This window comes from Somniosus microcephalus, chromosome 18, assembly GCF_052327205.1.
Source record: "Somniosus microcephalus isolate GS21.2 chromosome 18, FLI_Smic_1.0, whole genome shotgun sequence".
Lineage (NCBI taxonomy): Eukaryota > Metazoa > Chordata > Chondrichthyes > Squaliformes > Somniosidae > Somniosus > Somniosus microcephalus.
In genome coordinates, this window is record NC_141004.1 from 22,083,726 (window position 1) to 22,100,321 (window position 16,596).

The following is a 16,596-nucleotide window of genomic DNA, read 5'->3' on the forward strand; positions in this document are numbered from 1 at the left end:
ACTGAAGTTGGGGGCAGCATCACCGGATGATTCATTTGTTGAAATTCGAATGGTGGAGGCTGCAGATGATGGAGAATTAAAAGCAGCAAAGGGGCCCCAGTGCAAGGTTACAAACAGCCCTGTAGCCTATCCATCAAAAACACAGGATGACGATACTGGGAAACGTCTGATGTCAGAAGAGTTAACGGTCAGCCAACTCCTTCATATGCTGAGGGACAAGACTCTGAAATGGGAAGAACTTGAACACGAGCTTCAATCTTCAAAGGAAAGGGGTTCGGAGCTCTCAAAAGTTATTGAAATAGCTGAGGTTGCAACACAGACTGAGAAGACTGCAGCAGAGCAGCCCTTGGATGCCAAAAGTACGCTGACTCACGTCAATGTAGAACAACAGAATGCTGAAACAGCTGCTCCAGTAGAGGGATTGAATAGTCCGATCAATCAATCTCCGAATGAAGTTGAAGTATTGAAATCACAAATGATGTCATTAGTAAAAGACTTGCAGAAAGCCCAGAAAAAGCTGGATGAAGCTGAACGCATGAAGAAGTCTCTTCAGGAAAGATGTCTGGATTTGGAACAAAAGCTGGCTAACGTCCAGCTGGGTATGGAGGAAATAGAAGACCCTCTCGCTGGCCTAGCTCAGGACGACACCGAATATTACCATGACCTGTTGGACGACACCGAATATTACGATGACCTGTTCTGCCCAGCTTGTGATGAAAACTCCCAAAGTGCAAAAACCATGAAGAATCACAAAAAGTCTAAGGAACACCGGGAGATGGTGGCGCTACTACGGAAAAAGGAGGAAGAGAAGGAGGAACTGTGCATGCAGCTGGCAGCGGAGCCCAGAGAGTCTCCAAGAAGCAGAAAAGGAAAAGACGAAGCAGAAGATGATGACCCATCTGAACCATTATCACCTCTACCAGGTTACGCACGTGGTCCTTCCGAACTGAGTCAAATCCGTTTGGAAGTAGAAAAACTTCCCAAGGTACTCGAGCCTTTAGAAGTCAGCAAGGCTGGTTCTGAAGTTACGGAAGTTCAAGCTGTTAGGTCTAGTGAGGGACTATTAGATGAGTCACCCCAGCAACGTGAACCTACTACACCACCGAGGCGTTATCCGGACCGAGTCAGGAAGCGCAGGAGGCGCTTCCGCAGAGACTGAATCTGTGAACTGTTTTCTGCAGAGACTGCATCTGTGAACTGTTTTTACATGAAGTTGGATATATGTTATGATGTTATGTTTAATGGGGAATAGGTATATTGTAAGCTAAAAAGGGAGGATTGTAGTGTATGCAACGTTCTACCTTTAAGAGAACTATTGTATGTAACCGTCCACCTTTAAGAGAACTATTTTAGGGGTTGCACTACTTTATCTTGGCTGCTGTATACTGTAATACCGGTGGTGACCACACCGGTATACAAGTGCTGTGTAATGAGTTATTGGGCAGATTCGCCCTGACCTTCGAATAGTAAAGTCCTGTTAAAGTTACTCTTGTAGTCTGTGTATTAATTCGCCATATAACACACAGACTTTACACCAACAACAGCAGGTTCATTAGAGCGGGAATAAGAAACGGGTTAATGTTGTGTGTACAGTCCTCTGTCAGAGCACCAGGTGCGACGAAGGGTTAGACCCAAAACATTAACCTGTCTTTTCTCATTCCAGCTGTGGAGGGAAGCTGCTGTGTTTTCCCTGCATTTCCTGTTTTTGCTCGTGCGAAGCTTCCTCACTGGTTTGCGATCTGGGGCCGAGGGCGGGGGGGAAATGTTCTTAAAGTACGCCGAGCACGTTTAAAAATAATTAACAGCACAAACATCGCCTATTGCGATATAACCAACCAAATATAAACTTAATTAAAAATAATATAAAGCCTGTCCTAAGAATGCAACCATTTAAGCAACTTCATCTCTGGGCAATTCCTCCCGTCCTCGTTGAATTAAAGTAGTTGGCAGGGTCGATACAATTGGTGATAAATCTGTCGCGGACTCGGTTGCCCAATATTGGCCAAGCGCCTTGGCCATGGAGAAGGACCAGAGGCCTTTCGCCCCTTCCCTTCCCACCCCTTTCATTTGATTTGTTAGCATCTCACAGATCATCGTGTCCAGGGTTCAAGTACCATCGTGCCTTACACACCATCATTATGTCATGAGATATGCCCCTGACACAACTGCGGTGAGGTCTGAAAGAAACAACTGGTCTCAACGGTGGAAAAAAGGTAAAAAGGTATTTGGTTCAAAGAACTTGCATTTATATAGCGCCTTTCACAACCCCAAAGCGCTTTACAGCCAGTGAAGTACTTTTGGAAAAGAAAATACTGCAGATGCTGGAAATCTGAAATAAAAACAGAAAATGCTGGAGAAACTCAGCAGGCCAGGCAGCATCTGTGAAGAGAGAAACAGAGTTAATGTTTCAGGTCGATGACCTTTCGTCAGAACTGGAAAAAAGCAGGAAAAGGTACTTTTGGAGTGTAGTCACTGTTGTAATGTAGGAAACGCGGCAGCCAATTTGCGCACAGCAAGCTCCCACAAACAGCAATGTGATAATGATCAGGTAATCTGTTTTTAGTGATGTTGGTTGAGGGATAAATATTGGCCAAGACACCAGGGATAACTCCCCTGCTCTTCTTCAAAATAGAGCCATAGGATCTTTCACACCCACCTTGAGAGAGCAGGCAGGGCCTCGGTTTAACGTCTCATCCGAAAGACGGCACCTCCGACAGTGCAGCACTCCCTCAGCACGGCCCTGGAGTGTCAGCCTAGATTTTTGTGCTCAAGTTTCTGGAGTGGGACTTGAACCCACAACCTTCGTGACTCAGAGGGGAGGGTGCTGCCCACTGAGCCACTGGCTGACAGCACTGAAAGGAAATTTTTCAGTGTGTTGGAATAACAACTGAAAACAAATCACTGAACTAAAAAGTACCGAGTAAACTAGAAATTGTCCCTCACCCTGCTCCAATTTCATGGGAGGTAAAGGGAAAACTGTGATGCTTTCTTGGCTCTTGTGCGAAGAATCATTGCCGGATTTGACAGGTTTCTCAGGAAAAGTGAGCTTCTTGTCATCATGGATCGTGTGTTCTTTGTTCTCCCTGTGACCAAGGCATCAAAAGAAAGAAAACCAGTGAACAAACTGCAGCTAATGAAACACCTGGTGCCACATAGCAATTCCTCAGTTTAGACCCGGCTCCTCCTCGCTGCCAATGCTGCTACCTGATCAGCCACCAGGAGGAGCTTGCGAGCCGTTTCAGCCGACTCCGGGGACGCACTCATTTCCCCGCTCAGGTCCCTGTCCCCCCGGCCCCGCACCATCAGATTTATGGCCATCAACAACACATCTCCTCAATCAATCCACGACACAGCACATTCACAGGTCAAGAAAGTGCCCCGTCACACGACCACACCACAGCCAGTCCCGACAGCTTGAACCCACTCATCACGTAGAATCATACAGCACAGGAGGAGGCCATTCGGGTCACCGTGCCTGCTCTTCGGTCGAGCTATCTAATTAGTCCCACTCCCCCGCTCTTTCCCCGTAGCCCTGCAATTTTTATTTTCCCCCTCGTGTATTTATCCAATTCCCTTTTGAAGGTTACTATCGAATCTGCTTCCACCACCCCTTCAGGCAGCACATTCCAGATCACAACAACTCGCTGAGTAAAAGCATTTCCCCTCATCGCCCCATTGGTTCTTTGCCAATTTCCTTAAGTCTGTGCCCTCTGCTAACCGACCCCTCCGTCGGTGGAAACAGTATCTCCCAAATCTCCTCTCATCAAAAAACCCCTTTGACTTATTATTTTTTGTGGGGGGGGGGGGGGGGAAGCTTTGTAATCTCATTGAAAACTATACACTGGAGGCTTCTGCCGTGCGTTTACCCATACAGACTGACGTAAGAAAACTACTAGGCACTTGGTCTAAGCGTTAAACAAAGCTTTAATCAACTGTTTTTCAACATGGAGGTCTAGTTGTGTCCTTCACTAGTTCCTGTTAAAGAACGTCCTGAGCAAGCTGGGCCCATGCCCGAGTATTTATATTCTCCCTGGACAGCGCCACCAGCAGGCCACCCAGTATTATTTCATAAGTTATTTCCACATGAATGACAAGATTCATGTCACAGACCAGCTAACTCCACACGGACTGGGGAGCGAGCCTCTGCTGGACGTGCACTGGGTGTGGCTGTTGGGCGAGAACACGATCCGATAGGTTCTGATGCTCCTCCGAAGGCTAAAGGGATCAAGGGATGTGGGGAGAAGGCAGGGACAGGGTACTGAGTTTGGGTGATCAGCCATGATCTCATTGAATGGCGGAGCAGGCTCGAGGGGCCGAATGGCCTACTCCTGCTCCTATCTTCTATGTTTCTATGTTTCTAAATAGGCTGCGGCTCACTCACGCAAAATGGCCACTTGGCTGAGGTAGCAGAGGGTGCTTGGCTTCAGCAGCCTGTGCCCCCCGTGCCCCGAGCTCCAGCAGGGACTCAATGCCTTCAGGAGAGGACAGGAGGGCAGGAAATTGTCTGGGGAAAAACCTGACATATAAAAATTTAAAGGCTAAAATTACAGCAATGGTGTTTGTTGAAGGTCAATATTACTGATTAAAGTCATTAGCGCAGTAAATATAATACAAGCATTACCCCTTTTGTTGCGATATTAAATGGATTTACCTTTGAACTTTTACACATCAGCATTCCTTGGTTTGCTGTTTGTATTATTTTTTGGACTCTGGCAGTTTATCTATCGCTATGGCAGGTGTCACAGTTTTGGGAGTGCAACACCCAGAGTAGTAGGCCCTGAATTCACCTCAAAGGTTCCCCACACAGTGAGGTGTTAAACTTAGTTACTTAGAATGTACAGCACAGAAAGAGGCCATTGGGCCCAATAGGTCCATGCCGGTGCTTCACCTCCACACGAGCCGCCTCCCATTCCTCTATCATCTCACCCGAACGGTGTATCCTTCTATTCCTTTCTCTCTCATGTGTTTATATAGCTTCCCCCTTAAATCAGTGGTGGGCAAAATACGGCCCGCCAATGGATTCTATCCAGCCCGCCAATGGATTCTATCCGGCCCGCCAAGGCCTGGTTTGGAGCGTCGAACATTCGCCCCACGGGACATCAGGAGGCGGGCCATCGTCTCCGAGGCAGCAGGGGAGTCATAACCAAAAAGAGAGGCAGGGTAAATCGAATCCACCATTCGCTGCATCAATCTGCCGGTGCTATAACCTCCCCTTTCAAGTTTGCAAAAAAAAAACAATATACACACTGCAGTGTCAGACGCTGTTTACAGTGGTATCTTCAGCACCAGACCCAGAAATGTCTGGAGTGAGACTAGAAATCGAAACTGAGCCAGATAGAAGCGATTACGGCAGAATAGAAACTTATTGCAGTAACTGCAGCTTGTAAAGCAACAAAGTTATTCACACCCGAAACCACAGTTTCTGCTTCAGCACTGCAACATGAAAGGTGATTTACTCACGGTTTGTGGGTTCAGTTTCCTTAAATCTGTCCAGCTAAATGCACGATAACATCAATACTTTAAATATATAAAGTTACACCACTGGAAGCGTGACTCGGAATTAGCACAATCCAATCGATTGGAAGATTGTTTGCTTAGAACCTTTTTTAAAATCTTGCAGCGAGTTTTTAGTCTCAACTCGTCTCTGAAGGAATTTTAGCAACGAATTCAAAATTAGGCCTGGGCTTGATTGCATTCCAGTGAGTTACAAAATGCTATTTTTGTTTATTGGTGCAATTGGGTGAAAAGGTGTTGTCTGAATTTGGTGAGGGGTACCGCCAGTCTCCCATAGAAACATGGAAAAATAAGAGCAGGAGTAGGCCATTCGGCCCTTCGAGCCTGCTCCGCCATTCAATATGATCCTGGCTGATCCTCTATCTCAATACCATATTCCCGCTCTCTCCCCATACCCCTTGATGCCTTTTTGTGTCTAGAAATCTATCTCCTTCTTAAATATATTCAGTGACTTGGCCTCCACAGCCTTCTGTGGTGGAGAATTCCACAGGTTCACCACCCTCTGAGTGAAGAAATTTCTCCTCATCTCAGTCCTAAATGTCCTACCCCGTATCCTGAGACTGTGACCTCTCATTCTAGACCCCCCCCAGCCAGGGGAAACATCCTCCTTGCATCCCGTCTTTTCTAGCCCTGTCAGAATTTTATACGTTTCAATGAGATCCCCTCTCATTCTTCTAAACTCTAGTGAATACAGGCCTAGTCGACCCAATCTCCCCTCATACGTCAGTCCTGCCATCCCAGGAATCAGTCTGGTGAACCTTCGCTGCACTCCCTCTATGGCAAGTATATCCTTTCTTAGGTAAGGAGACCAAAACTGCACACAGTACTCCAGGTGTGGTCTCACCAAGGCCCTGTATAACTGTAGTAAGACATCCTTGCTCCTGTACTCAAATCCTCTTGCAATGAAGGCTAACATACCATTTGCCTTCCTAACTGCTTGCTGCACCTGCATGTTTGCTTTCAGTGACTGGTGTACAAGGACACCCAGGTCCCTTTGTACATCAGCATTTCCCAATCTATCACCATTTAAATAATACTCTACCTTTCTGTTTTTCCTACCGAAGTGGATAACTTCACATTTATCCACGTTATACTGCTTGCTGCCATGTAGCTGCCCACTCACTCAACTTGTCTAAATCGCCTTGAAGCCTCTTCTCTGGCGCGGACCCAGTTATGTCAGATCTGGGAGTTTCTTCAGTAACGAGCGGAGGAGTTTCTAGCCTAGTGGCGGGCAAAATACAGCCGGAGCTCAAGCTGCACATTTGACTACGTTGAGCCACAGTTGCTCGTCTCGATGACTCTTTCACTGCGCTGCGTCGTTCCTCTCCCGGTACCCAGAGTACGACGGCACGGGGCAGTTCTCATCGCCGTCTTAGACGCGGGAGAGGATCCCGGAGCACAAGGACTCCATGTAACGGCACACGATTGTAGCCCAGGCCTTGCGAGGCCTCGGGTTCCTGTACTCAGCACACTGAAGAAAGAGAACACCTCTCGTGTGGGAGGCCCCGCAGACTCGAGCCGCTGCACCAAACAGCCACGTAGACTCTCAGTGCAACATATAATCAATCGAGCAATCATTTCATTCATCTAGTAATGGAACATTTTGCTATTTTACACTACATTTTGTGTATTTAAGGTAGTACCTGACCACTATCTGATTTGATATTTATAAATTATTGGGAGGGTAGAATTGGGCGTGATGAGCAACACAGCTTCAAATTTACCAATTTAACACTTTGCTCTCACCAATGACCGTTAGTGGGGTTATTAATTCTTGCACATCTATTCACTCATTTTAATATTATCCCACTTAATTAGCCCGCGCAGTCGGCTTTTCAATACAAAAACCGCGTGGTGGCAAGAAAAAAATAAGAGGGAACACTGGTGGTGGCATAACTAAATCGACTCGGGTATACTGGACATTGCATTCACTGTTTTTAATTTGAACGGTAGCTATTGTTAACACGATTCAGTGTGTGTGTGTGTGTCCGTGCAGCAATGTTCCCTCCAATTTTTTTTCTCGTGCGTGGTCCCTTTAAATTTGCTGCGCAGTCTCTCTTCCAGTGGCAGGAGCTGGTGAGCGGCCTGCGCGGGACCTCGCGATTGGTGTGCGGCCCTCAACAGCTCACCAAAACTTGTTCAGTGGCCCCCCAGCCCAAATAATCGCCCACCCCTGCCTTAAATGCATCAATACTGTTCGCCTCAGCGACTCCTTGTAGTAGCGAGTTTCACATCCTAACCACTCTCTGGGTAAAGAAAGTTTCTCCTGAATTCCCTGTTAGATTTATTAGTGACTGTCTTATATTTATGGCCCCTAGTTTTAGACTCCCCCTACAAGTGGAAACATCTTCTCCACGTCTACCCTATCAAACCCTTCCATCATCTTGAAGACCTCTATCAGGTCACCCCTCAGTCTTCTCTTTTCTAGAGATAAGAGCCCCAGCCTCTTCAATCTTTCCTGATTAAGTATAACCTCTCAGTCTGGCATCATCCTAGTAAATCATTCTTGTACCATCAGGGTGGGGCATCAAGCAGAGGCTCCACACTTCCTGACAGGGACTGCAGAAGGAAAATTATCGCTAATCTCAAGACGGTTTTGCAAAACACAACAGGATTTTCAAGATGAAAAAGCCTTCACTGATAAATGGTACATACCTTTGGTGAACTTTGCTTCCTCCAGCCTTCACTGGATTGCAACCAGAAGAGCTATCTTTCTGTCAGTGTAAAAAAGAAAGGCTTTGTTGCGTAATTATACTTTTTGAAGGATTGAAATATTATAATCCTCTAGAGTACAGACCGTCTCGGGTATATACATGTAAATGTTACGGTCCTTAGACAATTATATAATCCACCATCGCTGCTCTAACTTCCAAGGAAGGCTATTTATCTTCCCTCCTTTCTCAGAGAGCAATTTGCCTCCCCGTTAAACAGCAGAACCAAGACTAGCAACAATTCCTCCAAGGGTCAGAGAGGTTATCCAGTGAGTAGCTGAGACACATACACTAGCAAATTACAGCCATGGTGTTTGCCAAGAGTCAATAGTATTGAATAAAGTAGTTCAGTAAATAAAATACAAGATATAACTTCCAATTCCTTTGTTGCGATATTAAATGGATTTCCTGGGGGTATATGTGCACAAATCGTTGAAGGTGGCAAGGCAGGTTGAGAAAACAGTTTAAAAAAAGCCTACGGGATCCTGGCCTTCATAATGGCAGCACGGTGGCATAGTGGTTAGCACGGTTGCCTCACAGCGCCAGGGACCCGGGTTCGAATCCGGCCTCGGGTGACTGTCTGTGTGGAGTTTGCACATTCTCCCCGTGTTTGCGTGGGTTTCCTCCGGGTGCTCCGGTTTCCTCCCACAGTCCAAAGATGTGCGGGTTAAGTTGATTGGCTATGATAAATTGACCCTTAGTGTTAGGGGGATTAAATACGTGGGGTTACGGGGATTGGGTAGGATATGTGTTGGTGTAGGGGTTACAGGGATCGGGTGGGATATGTGTCGGTGCAGGCTCGATGGGCCGAAATGGACTCTATCTGCACTGTGGGGTTTCTGTGATTCTGTGAAATAGAGGCATAGAGTACAAAAGCAAGGAAGTTTTGATGAACCTTTATAAAACACTGGTTCGGCCTCAACTGGAGTATTGTGTCCAATTCTGGGCACCGCACTTTAGGAAGGATGTGAAGGCCTTAGAGAGGCTGCAGAAAAGATTTACAAAAATAGTTCCAGGGATGAGGGACTTCAGTTACGCGGATAGACTGGAGAAGCTGGGGTTGTTCTCCTTGGAGCAGACAAGGTTGAGAGGAGATTTGATGGAGGTGTTCAAAATCATGAGGGGTCTGGACAGAGTAGATAGAGAGAAACTGTTCCCATTGGTGGAAGGGTCGAGAATCAGACGACACAGATTTAAGGTGATTGGCAGAAGATCCAAAGGCGACATGAGGAAAAACTTTTTTACACAGCGAGTGGCTATGATCTGGAATGCACTGCCTGAAAGGGTGGTGGAGGCAGATTCAATGGTGGCTTTCAAAAGGGAATTGGATAAGAACCTGAAGGAAAATAAATTGCAGGGCTACGGGGAAAGGGCGGGGGAGTGGGACTAGCTGAAGTGCTCGTGCAGAGAGCCGGCATGGACTCGACAGGCCGAATGGCCTCCTTCTGTGCTGTAACCATTCAATGATTCTATCCCTTTTAACCTTTGCACATCAGCATTCCTTGGTTTGCTTTTTGTATTTTTCTTTTGCTACTTTTGACAGTTTATCTAACCCTATGGCAGGGAGTGCAACGCCCAGAGCAGTAGGCCTTGAATTCACCTCCAAGGTTCCCCACACAGTGAGGTGTTAAACTTGGCTGTGCCATCACGATTCCTCACAGGGAACGTAAAAGGCAAATTATCGCGTATCTGCTGAATCCTGGTCTGTGCTGAGTGATAGAACCGCTACCACCGACCTCACGTCTGGGTTAAGATGGGAGAGATTAAAAAAAAGACTTGCATTTATGTAGTGCCTTCCACGACCACCGAACGTCCCAAAGCACTTTACAGCCAATGAAGTACTTTTGAAGTGGAGTCACGGTTGTAATGTGGGAAACGCAGCAGCCAATTTGCACACAGCAAGCTCCCACAAACAGCAATGTGATAATGACCAGATAATCTGTTTTAGTGATTATAGTAATCGGGGATGTTATGATTAAGGTTATCCACCAGGTGGTGCTGTAGCTAGTGCTGCTGCTAGTTAAGGTCAGCGGAGGTGGAATGGGAGGATGCAGGCCTGTATGTTCATTACGTAGTTGTTTAATAAAGTACACGGACTAATTCTAGTATCTCGCCTCTTCGAGTTCCTTGTTTCACTACATGGATTTATCACAGTGATGTTGATTGAGAGATAAATATTGGCCAGAACACCGGGGAGAACTCCCCTGCTCTTCTTCGAAATAGTCTCATAGGATCTTTTACGCCCATCTGAGAGAGCAAACAGGTCCTCAGTTTAACGTCTCATCTGAAAGACGGCACCTCTGACAGTGCAGCACGCCCTCAGCATTGCACTGGAATGTCAGCCTGGATTTTTGTGCTCAAGTCTCTGCTTGACTCAGAGGCGAGGGTGCTGCCCACTGAGCCACGGCTGACTGATTAGCCAGGATTTCCATTCCTGATCAGTGTGTAGCGAACTCTGCTGGAAGTACACTTGTGGATGGCAGGGACTGGGCCACGATGCTCTCCACAGTCAAATAGCAGAGTCAAGAATCACAATGGCCACTTGGGCGAGGTATCAGAGGGTATGCGGCACTCCTGCACTCTTGAGGAGTCAGCGTCTTCGGAGCAGTGGGGAAAAGGAGAAAATTGGTGAGGAAAAAAAGATTGCCAATACTTCATCTGCAGGATTGTGTGAACAACCTAGAGCCCTACCATTCTAATGTTGTGCAAAGTGGCCCCATCGCTCTGTAATACAGTACTATTCCGCCTACTCACGCCAACATTTCAATACTACTCACCCGCTCATTTTGTTTGCTGTGCATCACTGACTTTTGGTGGACTTTACTTCCCTGTTCCTTGGCGCTTTCATCGCTGCTCAGTTTATGCTGAGGAACATGCTTTGCCTGTTGCCTCTTGTCATGAACCCTAGGAAGGCTTTGACTGTGCGGAGACTGCCCAAGTGCTTCGGGCTCACTTTGAAGACATCTTTTGTAGATTAATTCCATCTCTTTGCTATGGGACTAAGGAGGAGACAAAAAAAAAACACACACCATCACATTTGCCGCAGCGCTGGGCATAGAGATACACAGACATAGCCGCAAACATCCAGTATCACTTCCGCTTACCAATTACATTTCAGCTCCACCAACGTTAAATTGACAGTGCGCCAAGGATTGGAATTGGGTAATCTACCAATTACCGCACAGTACTGGCACATTGGGGCTTAGGGGGCTACATTCCAAGGACAGGTTGCTTAAACTTGGCTTGTATTCCCTTGAGTATAGAAGATTGAGAAAGTGAGAGCTGATCGAGGCATTTAAAATGTTAAAAGGATTCGATAGAGTAAATACAAACTATTTCCTCTGGGGGGGGGGGGGAAATCAAGGAAAAGGAGACAATCTTCACATTAGAGCTGAGCCATTCAGGACAAAGATCAGGAAGCGCCTTTTCCACACAAAGCGCAGCAGAAATCGGGAATTCTCTGCCCCAAAAGGCCACGGATGCTGGGACAATTGGAGCTTTCACGACCGAGATCGATAGGTTTTTGTTAGGTAAGGGTATCCAGGGATATGAAGTAAAGGCGGGTAAATGGAGTTAAGGTACAGCTCAGCCACGATCCAACTGAATGGCGGAGCAGGCTCGAGGGGCTGAATGGCCGCCTCCTGTTCCTAGGTTCCACTAACACTGTTAGACTAAGTCGTTAGATAGGTCTTTGTAAATTCGATACTATGGGGTCGATTTTCGTGGAGCCGTCAGGCGGGGTTTCAGGCGTGTGGGGGGGGGGGGGCAGGGGGGAATCCCGAATTTGGGGGTCCCGACACCATCCCGCCCAAAACCCCGCTCCACGCAACTTTCAGAGGCGGCGGGTCCCCGCCCCGCACTGGGACCTGCCGAAACCAGGCGGGAAGGGATTAGTGCCAATTAACTGCCTGTTAACAGGTAGTTAACAGGCAGTTTTTAGCCTAATCCCTATTTTGAGGGGTTTCGTGTGGGATTCCCGACGGCTCCAAACCACGCCAGGTTAGAGCAGGCGGGCCGTCGGGTTGAAGGACTTGGAGGGGTCGCGATGTCGGTGTTCAGGTGAGTGATGGGTGCATGAGTGCAAAGGCAAGTGTGTTTGGTGTGTGTAAAGAACTTTTACTTACCTGTACTTACCTTAACAGCCTTTCTTCCTGTAGCCGTCAGGAGCCCATCACTCAGCCGGCACTTAAAGCTGAACGGCTGCGATGTCAAAAGTGACAGCCTTCAGCTTTGAGTGCCGGTGTGAGTTCTAACTGAGTCTGTGCAGAAGGACTCATGTTAGAGCTCAGACTGTCAGTGTTTGACAGCTTGAAACAGCTGTGAAACACTGATATTTCATCTGTCAAAAACTCTTGACAGATGAAATTGCAGTCTGTGACGTCACCTGTTGCCGGGTGGCCCTTAATTGGCCTGCTGAGCCCGCTGGGCGGGCTGAACAAGATCAATCAAGGGAAAATCGCGCAGATTGGCTGGACGTCGAAGTAGGCGGGTCTAAAACCCGAACGTTGTAGTCCCGCCTTCTTCCCAACAGCTTCAGGAAAATCGGCCCCTTAGTATTTTGGTTTGGCATTCTCAATGAAAACACCCCACAACTTAATCCTTAACAGGCTTTAGTCTACGTCGTAAATTCTACAATGCAACAGACCATAGTAAAGCCCTGAAAACAAGCTTCAATAGACCAGAAGAACCGATCAAACATTACCAATCTGAAAGATGTGAATGTCTGCTAACCTACACTAATTCTATCTTGCTTGCAGTCTCTAGGGTGTGTACTCGGAGAGCTGCCCAAAACTGCTTATTTTTAAACTCTCAGCTCCTGGGTGCACGTGACCACTGCCAAGTCAATCCATTACATGATTACACCAACAGGTTAAACACAAGTCCATACAAGGTTAAACTAGTAAGTTGATATACGCCTATCTATAGCTTAGCTAATGAAGATGAGCATTCTTTGTACTGGTAGGTACTGTTACCTTTCACACAATATAATCTTTCTGCATCTGGTTACTGTTATTCTAGGGAACCCATCGGCTCCCAAGTCTATCTCTGATCTTTGTAAGATTGTGATCACAGGTCACACACAGATTACCCAAAGGGTCTTAGGAGTCATAGGTCGCTTTATTAAGGAGCTGCAGTTCAAATATAATCAAATACAACACGCAATCAGGATAGACATATAACCCGTAACAGAGGAGACCGGTTTACCGGCCCTGGAACGGATGGACAGACAGACGGACGGAGTGGTCTCGGATCCCTGCAGCCTGCGGCAATGGTCTCTTCCTCTTTGGTCGTCTCCCGAGGCTGGCGGAGGTGTTAAGCCGAAGCTAGCATGAATCCACCCCGGGGAAGCCCTTCCCTTCTCTGCCCATTTTTCCCTTTCGGCTGCTCATTTATATACCTTATATATATTTCGGGGGGGGGGGGGGGGGGGTGGAAATATAGAATATCATACATATAGTTTTGTGTCAGTCTTGCAAAGTATGATGGGATAGTTGACATGGGTTAAAAGTTTAAGTATTGGTTTCGTTGATGCAAGACTGTTGGAACACGGCCAGAACAGAATGTGCTAGGTACCAAAGGTGCAGCCTGTAACTGAACAATGTAAGAGGAATAGGAGTAAGTCTGTGGTGACAGATGTCTTTGTGTATGTAGCAATGATTAACTATGTGAACGTACAGGAATGTGACAAGATGTTCTATTCATTGTTCTTGTGCATGAAACGGTTTGATGTATGATAATGATGTGTCAATCAGGAGTTGTTTACTTCACTGTATAAATATATAGAGTCCGAACGAGTGTTATTTGGAGAAGTATCCCCAGCCCTTGACTGAGGTGCTCTCCCCTTGTACAAGTAAATAAAATACTATGTTATTCTGAACGATAGAAGTGGTGTCTAGAGTCTTACTCGGAGTCGAGATTTCGACAGGGGGGCGGCGGGCGGGGCAGTGGATACCTCACATCAATCATTTGTTACCCATTCAATTGTCCAATTACAGGGGAATAGGTACCTACGTCAAACCCCTCCTAGTCTCGTGAGATCATCCCTCTGCTTATGTCCTGTTTGGACATTTTACACTTTCTCCTAGACAGTTTGTTTATCATAAGGTTCCTTACTCGACCTCTTATCAGGCCCAGCTAGGCCTACATGAAGGCCTGTTTCTGCGTTATGCCCTTGTAAACGACCTCAGCTCTTTGTGCAACTCCTTAACTGACATGACTGGAATTCTTCTATGCCTTCAGCTTATCCTGGCTGCTGCGCTAGGCAAAACCATTTCTTTTGTAAAACCATTATTTTTTTTACAATTCACATTCTAACTCTACGCTTCAATAGTTCAGTAACTCTACATATTCTTCGATATTGAGCCTGGGTCTAGTACACTAGCACAGCATGGATGCTTTTAGCCTGGCGCTCATTTAATTCGGATTGCTGTTGAACGGTGTCCCACGAGTTGATCACCTGCATTTGCACCGTTATATTCGGCTCCTTTATCCCATCGGCACGCTTGCAGAGCCACGGGAAAAGGGGTTTAATGATTCTGCTGCCTGGATGAGGTGGCCAGAATTAGACACCGGTCTCTCAGAATCCAAACAAGCACCAGTGCGAAAAAATTGACAAAGACTCCAGTGTAAACAGAGTTTCCAGCTACAATGTTACTGTTCATCTCTACCTCCCCGTGCGCACCTTTTATTTAAACTTGTGTAAAGGTTCCCTTCTGCATCTGCTTGGTAAAGATTAATGCAGAAGATTAAAGACAGAGAGACTCTTCTAACTAAACAACAACTTGCATTTATATAGCGCCTTTAACGGAATAAAACAAACCCAAGGCATGTCACAGAAGCGTAGTCAGATAAAAACTGACAGAGCTAAAGGAGGAGGCGTTAAGACAGGTGACCAAACGCTTGGTCAAAGAGGTAGGTTTTAAGCAGCCTCTTAAAGCCTCTGAGTGACACTTGTGGCAGAAGGTTTTACCTCCCAAGTGTCAATCATTTCTCACAGTCATGTATGTGACCTGGAAAATCTCAAGTTAACGAAGCATGGATATCTAGACAGGCCAGACTCCACTTCTCCCCTTCTGACTTCTCAGTCTCTTTAACAAAGGCGCCACAGGACCAGCTACGGCACGACATATTTATGTCCCACTAATGCACTACTCCTGAGCACAGTACTTATCTGGCCACCATACCACTGGTAAGGAAATGCTGTGTTTAAATCTACATCTTCGTGGTCTAACCTCTCAGGTGGACGTAAAAGATCCTGTGACACTACTTCGAAGAGGAGCAGGGGTTTCTCCCCGGTGTCCTGGCCAATATTTATCCTCAACCAACATCACCAAAAAAGAGATTATCTGGTCATTATCACATTGCTGTTTGTGGGAGCCTGCTGTATACAAAATGGCTGCCACGTTTCTTACATTACAACAGTGACTACACTCCAAAAGTACTTCACTGGCTGTAAAGCGCTTTGGAACATCCTGAGGCCGTGAAAGGCGCTACATAAATGCAAGTCTTTCTGCAGTTTCCACTTCCCACCATTCAGTTTAACGACTGACTCCATTTTGTGTGGCCACCTTTAAGCTGAAACTCTATTTTGAGAACATATTTCAGACAATTTTACAAGGCATTTTCCCTACAGCCCTCGATGAAAAATAGCCTGACAATTCTCGCTGTCCAAGTCCACACATGGCCCTTGGGAGAGAAACTGCGGGCAACAGGTATAGAGAGTAATAAAATTGTAATAGGGCCCAAATGCGCAAAAGCATATTTCAAAGGTTCAGCTCTACTATATCTAATATGTATAGATAACTGTACCACATTGTGTGATTCATCCAAGAGTATCACACACGTGCTGGCTGTAGCATTACACATATCATTACACGCTGCAGTCTGGAGCGTGTACTTTGAAATTTGCAAGCTTGTATAGCCCAGCCTCCCAGACAGAAACGACCAAGATGGTTCCTCTTCAACTTCAGCTTAATTTCAGCCAATGCTGTCCACCCAGGAGCTTTGGTGTCACAGTACATGTCACGTCAAGCATCAAATTCTGCAATTAATGATTTTAAGTTTCTAATTTTAACAGCAGAAGACATCCCACGAAACTATCTGTGCTCCTTGGTAACGGGCTGTGCAAGACCGAGTACAAGGCAGACCGTGAGACATGAATCTCGTCATTCATGTGGCAATGACTTATGAAATAATACTGGGCAGCCTTCTGGTGGCGCTGTCCAGGGAGAGTATAAATACTCGGGCATGGGCCCAGCTTGCTCAGGACATTCTTTTACAGGAACTAATGAAGGACACAACTAGATCTCCATGTTGTAAAACAGTTGATTAAAGCTTGTTTAACGCTTAGACCGAGTGCCTAGTAGTTCTC

The 16,596-nt window shown here is 46.4% G+C and overlaps 1 protein-coding gene across 5 annotated transcripts in view; it reads right to left on the reverse strand.

Annotated features, from left to right (window-relative positions):
* LOC147105115 (uncharacterized) overlaps positions 1-16,596 on the reverse strand; it is a 104,784-nt gene that overhangs the window by 59,113 nt on the left and 29,075 nt on the right. For all 5 annotated transcript variants that reach the window (XM_086011197.1, XM_086011196.1, XM_086011195.1 and 2 more), the window contains exons 3-5: positions 11,003-11,224; positions 8,170-8,228; positions 2,944-3,083 (exon numbers count right to left, since the gene is read on the reverse strand). In XM_086011197.1, coding sequence (XP_085867323.1) covers positions 2,944-3,083; positions 8,170-8,228; positions 11,003-11,224 — 421 coding nt within the window. The remainder of the gene's footprint in view (positions 1-2,943; positions 3,084-8,169; positions 8,229-11,002; positions 11,225-16,596) is intronic.